General features: G+C 38.7%; 1 protein-coding gene across 1 annotated transcript; it reads left to right on the top strand.

Moving 5' to 3' along the window:
• Positions 1–2003: 2003 nt before the first annotated feature.
• LOC122085064 (probable xyloglucan endotransglucosylase/hydrolase protein 10) lies at positions 2004–3481 on the top strand. Its single transcript, XM_042653504.1, has 4 exons — positions 2004–2207; positions 2285–2385; positions 2481–2674; positions 2863–3481. The coding sequence occupies exons 1-4, from the start codon at positions 2021–2023 to the stop codon at positions 3263–3265; spliced, it is 885 nt and encodes a 294-aa protein (XP_042509438.1). The 5' UTR covers positions 2004–2020; the 3' UTR covers positions 3266–3481.
• The last annotated feature ends 7875 nt before the right edge of the window (positions 3482–11356 follow it).

Below are 11356 nucleotides of genomic sequence, written 5' to 3'. Positions count from 1 at the left end.
GCTTTCATGGGACTTACTCCATTGAGGTTACCCAGACGAAGACTACTACCACGAAGACATTTGTTGTTGACAAGGGAGAGTCACCACTTGAATTGACCATAAATTTGTAATTTAGATTATTGACCAATGGATCCAAATAAAGAGGAGCATCATTCTGGTTATGTTCCATGCTTATATTGTGGATGGAGTAAAACAATGTCCTGTTGGGTAGCCTAGTGTCTCCTTGTCATGGACTGCAGGACAGTAATGTATATGTGAATGGTTTTCTACATGAAACTTCTATAAAGGTATTGCTTTATATCATCTGTTGTCACATTCAGGTAAAGAATAAAGAGAGATTCCAATATGTGGACAGTTGTAATATTTTGCTGACTTGCAATATCTGTGTTCACAAACTATTCATATGGATGAGAGCTAGTGTGGGTGATGAAAGCAAAGTGCTTGATGGGGGGGGGGGGGGAGGTATTGGCACTCGTAGCTCATAAGAGGGTATTGGAGGGATTGTTGAATCAGAAAACTGCAATTGAGTTCTTCACTTTGGCATCTTCCCATCACCATTGATACCATGCTAGCCTGCTTCTCAAGTGCCTAACCCAAATGTCTGACACCTCAATCACCCCTACATTATTTCCATTAGTTACCATCTTGACCCCCGGGGGTTGGGGGGGGGCTTCGAACAAAATTTGCTGGTGTTCAATCTCCCAGTTCGGCTGGTGTTGCTAAAATTGTGTGGGATTATATATGGAAAGCTATCCATGCCCATGCTAGCCTTTCAATTCAGGTAAACTTCTTTAGATGTTATCTTTCAGGAAGTACCATTACTAACCTGTTGTATGAAACCTGAGAAAAACACTGGAGGATTGTTCATCTAATGCAGATCTTCATGATGCCAAGACAGCAGCTTTTAAGCTTACTGACTTGCTCATCTGGTGGTTGGACAGTGTGTTTCCAAATGGCTGGCGTTGCTAATTATTTCCTGATTGTGTTTCTTCCTCCTTTCTCCCTACTGATCTTTTGCTTAGGTTGTGGGTGGGTTACTAGGATAGCATACATGCATGATAAGAGTAGTTTTCTATGAGCCCTTTTCTTAATTAAAGACTTAAAATTGAAGATTGTGATCAATTGTGAGAAGTTCCAACGAAGTAGGTGGAGGGACTTCTAGGTGTATAAGGGGGGCTGTAGGCAAATTAGTAGCTGATGTGGGACTAAACTCCCAACACTCTTCCCACACGTGGCAAAATGTAATGCAGAAACATGGGATACAGTGAAAGCTCGCTCTGATACCCCGTAAAGCTTTCATCCAAAAAGTAGGTGGGGGGACTCACATATGTATAAGGGGACTGTAGGCTAATTAGTAGCCGATGTGAGTCTGAACTCCCAACAAAATATAACCAAAAGTCCAATCAGTATGCCTCACCTTGGACGCATAGCAATGGGACCACATGTTGAATCCTATGCCAATAAGCCAACCCGGACTTAAACCAGGCCTGGCCTGAGCTGTTACTAAATTGGGTGGAGAAGCTGCACCCCAACCCCTGAAGAAGCCATCGATAAAATGAAGTCATAAAGAGCATCAGAGGGAGAAAAGAATAAAATGAACACCTTCTATTGGTGTAGGCCAGTAGGAAGCTTGAAAGATCAAGTAATCCTAGTTGCCCACTTTCTGAACTTTCCTTTTAAAGCTCAAGTTTGTGAGTTGAGACCCAAGAAATTGTATTAATTAATTTTTTTTGAACCACGTTTATGGACGAATTATTAAAATCCAAGTGTAATTAAAACACCATTGTTAATTAATCTTTAAAAACCATAAGCACAGAGAGGCCAGATGCTAACAAACCAACATTCCCTTGCTTCCTACTAAAGGTATGCTTTCTTCAACAAACCTTCCTTGCTTTCCCTGGCAGTTTCAGTACTGCTTTCATGTCTCAAAGGCTCAACATGCATTACAACATGCATTAACTATATAAAGCTTATCTACCTCTTCTTTCCCATTCTCCATAGAACAGTACCAATAGAAGCCATGACCAAGAATTGTAGAATTTCTGTCATCATCGGGCTACTCGTTGCGAATCTTATCAGATTTTCACTGTCTTCTATTGTTTCTACTGGAGATTTCAATAACGATTTCTATGTCATATGGTCTCCTAACCATGTAAACACTTCTTCCGATGGGAGAATGAGAAGCTTGAAGCTTGACAAAGAATCAGGTAAGTTAAATTTGGACAACACATGACCAAGGAAGGTCTGGTTGAATTCTTTTCACTGTTTGAATTCTTCCATATAGGTGCTGGTTTTGCTTCAAATGAGATGTTCTTATTTGGGGAGTTTGACATGCAAATCAAGCTGGTACCAGGCCATTCGGCCGGCACGGTTGTGGCCTTCTACGTATGTTCCTCTTCTTCTTCTTCTTTTTTCCTTTATGACTGATGCATGATTATTTGAATGTAAGTAAGCTGTTGGATATATATAAATGGATGCAGATGAGCTCAGACCAACCTAACAGGGATGAGATAGATTTTGAGTTCCTTGGCAATGTGGATGGGCAGCCATACATTCTTCAAACAAACGTATTTGCTGATGGGTTTGATGACAGGGAAGAAAGGATCCATCTCTGGTTTGATCCAACAAAAGACTTCCACACCTATTCAATTCTATGGAATCTTTACCAAATTGTGTAAGCCCTTTTTGAAAATTAGGTTTTTGAATCCTATGGAATCTTATTGCTTTATACCATTTATTGGAACCCGGGTAGAACTCATCCTTATTCACATCCAATATGGGATAATTGTTTTCGCGTGAAAAACCCAACAAAAGAACTCTGAGAAACTAATGGAGCTGATTATATATCTGCTCTTCTTGTAGGTTCATGGTGGACTGGGTACCCATCAGAGTTTATAGAAACCATGCAGATAAGGGAGTAGCGTTTCCTCGGTGGCAACCAATGAGCATCAAAGCTACACTATGGAATGGTGATAGCTGGGCAACAGGTGGTGGGCATGACAAGATAGACTGGTCCAAGGGTCCCTTCATAGCCTCATTCAGGAACTATAAGCTAGATGCTTGTATCTGGAAAGGAAATGCGAGGTTTTGCAGGGCTGATAGTAGTAGCAATTGGTGGAACAAGGCCAGGTACAACACTTTAACACCAAGGCAGAGAAAGTTGTTCAGATGGGTCAGGAAGAACCATCTTATCTATGATTACTGCCATGACAACCAGAGATTCCAAAACAACCTTCCAAAGGAGTGCTCTCTTCCCAAGTATTGATACATGTTTGATTGTATAAATTATTCGGCTTGCCTTCATTTACCAGCCATAGAGAGGAGAGAGCATGAGAGAAAGGTTACATGTCTAGGTTCTCTTTCTTCCCCCCAAACCCCCTCTTTAGGATTAATAACTTTTCAAGACCATGATCAAAGTATCTCAGTCCTTCAAAGCAAGTCACAGTTCTTAAAGAAAGAAATCTTTTGATAAATTGATTTACCAGTAAAAGTGTATTGATCAAAGAAGCTTTTTAGTTTAATTTAATGGCAATAGTTTTCTATCCAAAAGTGGCACACAACCCTAGGAAGAGCACGGTGGTCATCATCCCCCTGTGTTTGCGGTGCAGGGTCGCTTTCGGATAGAAAACTTTGTCGCTTAATTTAATCAGCAACAGTAATAGAGTTTCATTTTTTCACCGATTGATTGTTCTGTTAACATCCAAGTATATATTTCAGCAACTAATTTTTTTTTTTCAACGAACCCATTGACTTTCTTTTGTAAATGAAATTTATTCATCAAGGTGTGGAGAATGCATAGTTGTTGGGTCAAAAGGCTCCTCTAATCATCAATTGGAATTTGGTCATACTATCGTACACGCTTCTGACTAGGCCTTTCTTGCTAGGGAATCACCAGAAATACAATGAAAAGAGCAAATTTTAATATATGATGATAATCTGATTAGTAATAGATTGAGGCCCTATTTTTAACTGTTTGCATAGATTTTTTACATCTTCACCCAAAAAAATAAAAAAAACCCTTGTCTCAGGACTATAATCTATCAATTTTTTTTTTTAATATTAAAAAAGAATAGAATTCATCATCCATATTAAGTAAAACATTTAAGAAGAATAGATTTTACTTGATTCCTTATTCAGTTAAAAAATGAATAATTTGATTCTGGTTTCAGCCCTAAAAAACCAAATCGATTTGTTTCGATTCAAGGGGCCCATATCAGATCTGGGCATCAATGCTTGGGCCGCACTTAACAAGACTTGGAATTCTAGGCTTTAGTAAATTGAAATTGGGACACATGCCCAGTTCATGAGCCTATTTATAACCCATGAAGACCATCTTTGGGTCCCATGATGGGCCAAAAAACTCGAATGGCCCATCGATAGCTAATTAATTGCATAGGCCAGTTTCTCTTCATTTGGTTTGCCTCAGTTTAAATTCATTTTAGCCGCGTGGCATAAAAATATGTGGGCCCTTGCAACCAAACAAAGAGAAGATGTCTAAAAAAAAAAAGTTTGAAACCACCTAATACGTGGCCTATGGAAGAGGTTCCCTATGTATCGATGGTCAAAATGAATAGATCAGGTCAAAACTAGACAGTTGGGTCTAGTGTAAGTCCAGGAAAGGATAAAGTTTCGTTCATTCTATTCTCAACTTTTCTTAATCTAATAGTAAGTAGGTTGGTAATTAATAATAAATGTGGCCTAGTAGCCCCTTAGCTGGCCCTTCGTAGATTTCTTGTTTGACCCCTCTTGGGTTTCCTGTCTGCCCAATATGGGTGAAAAAAAAATGAAACTATGAAATGGTCATTACGAATAGCTTCTCCATTCATACGTGAGTGTGGGGAAACTACCTCCTATATTCATAGTCTTTCCTTAGTTTTGCCCTAAACTTGTTATCCATTTGCAATTGGGTCGAAGAACTGTAAGACAAAATAGGGAGGAGGCCCATGGTCCTTCGATGGGTCCCACAACACGTCTCTCCTACTTTTTCCTCAATAGCCCTCTCTAGTGACCAGGGAGGATCCTGTGATCTAGGGGTGTCAATCAGTCGGGTCGGGCCGATCTCGGTCGGGTCTAATCGGGCTTGACCACTTAGAAGCCTTGCACCATGAACGCTCGTTTAAGTAAATGGGCCTAGTTTTGGGGGGCATGGTACATTTTATAATCGGACCGATCGGTGTCGGGCTTTAACCGAACTTCCTTAAACGGGTCTTAATTGGGCCTTAACCGGGCTACAGACCTATTTAAGTCTAAACAGGCTCTAAACGGGCTTTAAACGTGCCTACCATAAAATTATTTTCTTAAGTTGGTTGAAGGCCTAGAAATATGTGACGCAACTCTTTAATCAATAAGAGAAGCGATATGAGATTATAGTTGTTCTTTAAAAAAAAAAAAAAAAAAGAATAAATTATGACCATTACAACTTACAAAACAAAGGTTAATTAAATCAAATCCTATTACAAAGCAAAGGGTAAGAAAATTTAATTAGGTTCCTACTAGTAGGGGCAAAATAGGAATTTTATGTAGTATTAAAGGGGTCGGGCTACAACGAGTCTATTCAAGTTGGGCCTATAAACATGTTGGTTTGGTCGGGTGCCCGATGGGCTAGCTACTTGCACCGTGAATGCCTGTTTAATAAATGTGTTGGGCTTGGGCCCGGCATGTTTATTAATCGAGCCGGTCAAGCCTGACACGTTTATTAATTGAGCCGCTCCAGGTCGGGCGGTAAATGAGTCAAGCTTGGTCGGGCCTACTGGTGCGGCCTTAGAATTAACACCCCTACTGTGATCCTTAACCAGTAAGGATAAGGATTGTCATTTTACCAATTTCTTTAAAAGAATAAATGAAGAGAGAAAGAACATTGCTAGACTACATGGAACCTACGTCTAGACACAGGGAGGGTGAAACGACTCCCCCATCCTCTATGAAATGAAAAATCTCATCCTTATTAGACATTAGGGCTCCCAATTTTCAATCTCTTTGTGAAAAGATATCACTGTCCATTGTTTGAGGGAGGAGAAAGATAGACATAGGGAGCTTGGCATAGACTATGCTCTCAACAGAGAATCACTTTCCATTTTTGTATGATCTTAATATCCTTAATTTTCAACCAATAATAATAATAATATCCTTAATTTAAAAAAATATATATATGAACACATTTAATTTGTGACAAACTTGCACTCTCAAATGGAAAAAATTCAATTCCCTTCCTTTTGGAAAAATTTCTTCTTTGTCAATATATATATATATATATATTTATATTAAAAAAAAAAAAAAGAGGTCAGGCATGCTGCTTGGGTGCCCAACTTGTGTCACCCTCTTTCCCTATCATTTAGAAATGAGCCCCCAAACCCCTCCCTCCCATTGGCGCATGCTGCTAGGTTGCAACAAGTGGTGCCAATCCTAGGAGCATCAATCGATCTGGCCTAATTACATGGGCATTCCATTTTAGGACCTTACAATGTGACCGGCCCGTTTAAGTAATCAGGTGTCATAGGCTAGGCATGGTCCCATTTAGAAATAGTCAGTTGGGTACCGATCTTTAATTGGGCTACCAATAATCATGCTAAATGAGCCTTAAACAGGCTAGTGAGACATTTATCTCTAAACGAGCTCTAATTGAGCTATAAAGGTATTGGGTTGAGTAAATGGGCATTAAACATGTCGGATTGAGTCAGACGTGTTATTAATCAATCGGTCCCGAACAGGTTTCACCCCTGCACTGGGCTTGAACCCAAAATGTTTATTACACGGTATGGGCTGATTTCTGGGCTTGACCTATTGGGCCTAGAATTGACACCCCAACCCAAACCTCTCCCATTTTCCTTTGTTTAATTTTCTCTTTTTGTTGAATCATCCATGACAAACCTTTTGATGAAGGGAATAGATAATGTTTGCATATCTAGCAAAGGTTCAACAAACAGAAACCCCTTTATTCTTTCTCAAATTAAAGGTTTTTATTTTTTTGGGGTAAACTTTTCAAATTAAAGCTAACAGACATCTTAATGGAGTTTGATGTTCATATACTCAAATTATTAAAGGTAACATGCTTCAGTTTCATTGAGAATGGGTCGCATGAAAAAAAAAAAAGAGTTATTGATCTATCACAGGACACATTACTGGTCCTCCCTCCTTAGTCCCTACCCCCAGTCCTCGGGTGTAATTACAATATAACTTCAACAAATTAAGGACAAACATTTTAGGGAGAAAGAATGCTAACCGATAGTGTTGCATACATTTGAAGACATATGAAATGTGAACTGAGATATATGTGTCTTTTTACAGTCTAATTTCATTTCCCCATATGTTTAAACGTACATAATACTATCCCATCCTTTTTCCCTATCTTTTTATTATATATCCAAATAGAAATTAAAACGTGGGAAACAACGAACAGTAATTAAAGCTCCCCAACATGCATGCATGATGTCGTCACATCACTGGCTGGACCATGCACGTAGGCCGTTAACGAAGAAGTACTAGTACTAGCTTGGAGGCTAGATTATTAATTAGATTGCATTATAATCCTCCTAATTCATTCAATGTTATTAGATTTAAAATAAAATAAAGTGGAAGTGGGGATGGGGATGGGGATGGGGATGGGGATGGGGATGGGGATGGGGATGGGGTGGGGAGCAGACACTACGTTACAAGGCTATGCTCACACGCATGGAGAAGTGCAATCAAACTGTGAAAAGATGTCCTATAACCCAAAAATTAATATTAGCCACACCAAGTCATCCTCAATTAATAATCTAATAATTTAACGATAGATCCCGTTTGTCCTGCTAGAAATTTGAGAAATAAGTCAGAGATCACCGTTCGTTTCTATAATTAGTACCACTTCTTATTGCTAGAAACAAAACACCAAACTTCACTAGCAGCTGTGGTTTTTAGTCTTCTTTCGGCTCTTTTCCCTTTCACACACATTATTGATGATCATTATATGCCTAACCTCTAATGAGCACTGAGTTTTCAGATTCGTATCTTTTTCACTTAAAAATTATTGAGAGAGAGAGAGAGAGATGTTGTGTGTCGTAAGTTTAGTTTTACATCAACTGTGTTTTAGTCACGAAATGCTAAATAAGTGACGATCATCTTCACATGTTAAGGTGCATTTTAAAGTTGTGCAACGTTGATAAATTTTAGTTAAAACAAATAATATCATAACATGTGGAGCCCACCATGTCATGTTTCGCACCCCCTCAAAGTCGTATAGATGATGATATCCCAAAAGATACTATCATATTCCAAATTTCTCTCTCTCTCTCTCTCTCTCTCTCTCTCTCTCTCTCTCTCTCTCGCTTTCACATCCCTATGGTGGTGGAGAACCCTCAGGGGAGAAAGGGGAAATCAGAGTAGAGAGGGGGAAAGAGGAGAATCACACACTTCACTAGTGCACAAACTCAACATATTCATTCAATAGTCAAAATCACTCTAAGTCTTCAATCGATTACAACCAATATATAAGAAAATAGGAACATGAAATTAGAAACTTAACCGAATTGGAAACTAGCCTAAACTAGGAAACAACTATAAAAAGGAAACCAAAGTAAGGAAATAAATCATACTCCTACGTTCAAGTTTGGAAAATAAAAGCATGAAATAAAATACTAAGTAAACTACTAATTTTATTTCCAACCCTTGTTGGACCAAAACCCCGGGTTGGTCGGTCATGCTGGTCCAACCAGGTAAGGACAGCCGTATCTGCATCATATGGGCAATGATTGTAAAGATTATGGATTCCTACTGTGCGGTGCGTCGCCTTCTATGCCTTTCTTCAACTTCATTCTTCCAAAATGTATGCAAGTCGACAATAGTTCTTCATCGGCTTCTGCTGTGACCCAAAAATCTCGCTTATGTGGAGTGTTTCACGTGCAGACACGTGTTTAGAAAATCAATCTTTTGTTTCTTATTAAAGGTCCAATGCGCCAGGGTGTCCAGAGGGTGGTTTTGTAATTTTCTACACAACTTTTGAACTGCTAAAATTTGGGTCCAGTGAGTAGTGATCCAATTTCCTACTTCACCCTCACAAGGATGGGGTTGAAGGTTAAGAGAGTTGGTATTATATGTAATATATTTTGGGGTATAATGTCATGTATTTGTTGTAAATATTCGTTTTTTTGTAAGAAATTTGAGACAAGTGTGAAGACAATCATTATAACCATATTCTCTATTGATAGTAAAACAAGATCTCATCTCATTATGGACGTAAGCAAATATGGCCAAACGATATAACTCTATGTTCATTATGTGGTTGTTCATTCTTGTTTCACATTATTTTTTGCATTGTTTTAGGATTACATTTCTACAATAGGTTGAAAGGACTTTGCTCCACAAAGCAATAGCTATTTAGAGAGTTGAACACATTCATGAGTCTCAAGGACTTGAAAATGCATGAGAAGCCTTGAGAAAATGTTAGGGTTGGGTCATGCCATCGGTCACTATCCTTGAGACCGTAAGATCCTCCTATGATGCAAATCAGGTTAACAAGAATCGGCCTCTAAAACAAAAGAGCCCCACAAGCTACTTTAATAATTGTTGCATTTACTTACAAAGCAATGTCAAAGTATTTCAAAGTTGAGCTCAGTTTAAGGGAAAAAAAAATTGAAACCATTTAAAGTACAACCACCACATACTCACTTAGCTGATCAATGAAGGCTATGGAGCAGTGAACGCCCTGGCCTATATAATAGTTCTTTTTGGCAAAAGGTTAGGGTTCTTGATCCATCAACAATTAAGGTAATTTGAGGTTTGGAATAGTACACCACAAAAATGGAATTATTACTTGCCAGTAGTATTAAAAGTGTTCACAATTCTTCCAATCTCATTTTCCTTTTTCCGTAACTCTCAAAAAAGCAAAATGATTTTGTTTAATAGTCTGCTAGAAAAGTGATCCTATCGCGTCATCTTTTTTCTCTATCTAAAAATAATAATAATAAGGAAAAAGATTGCGCACGTTGTTGGGGTGTCCAGCCTGTATAACCATCTCTTTCTCTTCTGAAATGACCTCAGTGCCTCCTATCATTTCAATTCTATTGTGAACTCCAAAAAAACTAACTACATGCCCAACCCTCTCGCTAACCCCTAATAATAACCTCTAATCAATCCATCTATGCACATGGATAAGAGAATACTCCACCATGTACACCAAAGCAAAAATGGCTGGAGCATTGAAGATTTTGTTTGGTGGTTGGTTCTTAGCTTGCCACATGGAATCCCTTAATAGATTGGCTTTATCTATAATAATCTATCCTCCATTAATTCCATTTATCCTGTTTCCAACTCCAAATCAAGATTTATTATTATTTGTCCAAGTCCAACAATGCAAGGGACCCTACCAAGGTACCTAATGATGGCCCACTGTCGTCTAACCCTTTCCTCAACACCAAAAAAACAAGTGGAGAGCAGCGTTTTGAGGCCTACCACACTAAAAGTATCTATAATATTACTAACCATATAATCTTGGCTTTTAATAGTAAATTGATGATGATGACTTAACTCTATTCATTGCTAGTTGTTGGCAAGGAGGTTTATCATACCATCTTAGGGTTCATAAATTTTTATAAGGTTTTAATATATTCTTTAAAATATTTTCTCGATATCTTCTTGGGATCATTTGCATAATGTATATGTATTGGAAATGTGAGTGCCATCCCAAGAGGTTTTCCACTCCCCTTAAAGGAGATTTATGGGTTAATTTGGGACTTGGAAGTAAGGATTTTAAAAGTAAAGTTGGATCAAGCGAATCGGCTGAGTCCAATCTCATTTCTTTATCGTTTCAGAGTAGGTGATTCAATGGGAGGTTTCTAGGGTTCTGGCCGATTCCAACTGATTCCTAGATAATACAGGCAAAATCGGTGATTCACCGGATCTGATTCCTATCATTTCAGAGCGGGTGATTTAATTTGGGGGGGGGGAGGGAGTTTCTAGGGTTCAGATGAAATGTGACCGATTCTGACTCATCCAAATCAAAATCGAACCCAAATCAGATGGACGCAATTCAGATTCTGATTCATGTTTTAAAACCCTACTTGGGAGAGAGAGAGAGAGAGAGAGAGAGAGAGAGAGAGAGAGAGAGAGAGAGAGAGAGAGAGAGAGAGAGAGAGAAGAGGATGAGTTTAAGAACTCAATAATTTGCATTCAACAGTGTCCACAAAAAATAAAGACTAAGGATTGGATAATAAGTTAGGAGAAAACCCAAAAAAAAGTTTGGGATAAAGAGAGAGGGCGGGGCCACAGATGGCTTCCTAGCTATAAGCTGGCTTGAGAAGGCAAAGCTGTCACAGGCGCTTTCAGTTTGAATAGAACAAAAGCAAGTCCCCGTCGCTTCTCAGGTCTCTACTACTATATAAAT

This window comes from Macadamia integrifolia, chromosome 7, assembly GCF_013358625.1.
Source record: "Macadamia integrifolia cultivar HAES 741 chromosome 7, SCU_Mint_v3, whole genome shotgun sequence".
Classification (NCBI taxonomy): Eukaryota; Viridiplantae; Streptophyta; class Magnoliopsida; order Proteales; family Proteaceae; genus Macadamia; species Macadamia integrifolia.
The sequence above is the reverse complement of the archived record's forward strand: the minus strand, read 5'-3'. Positions and strand labels throughout refer to the sequence as shown.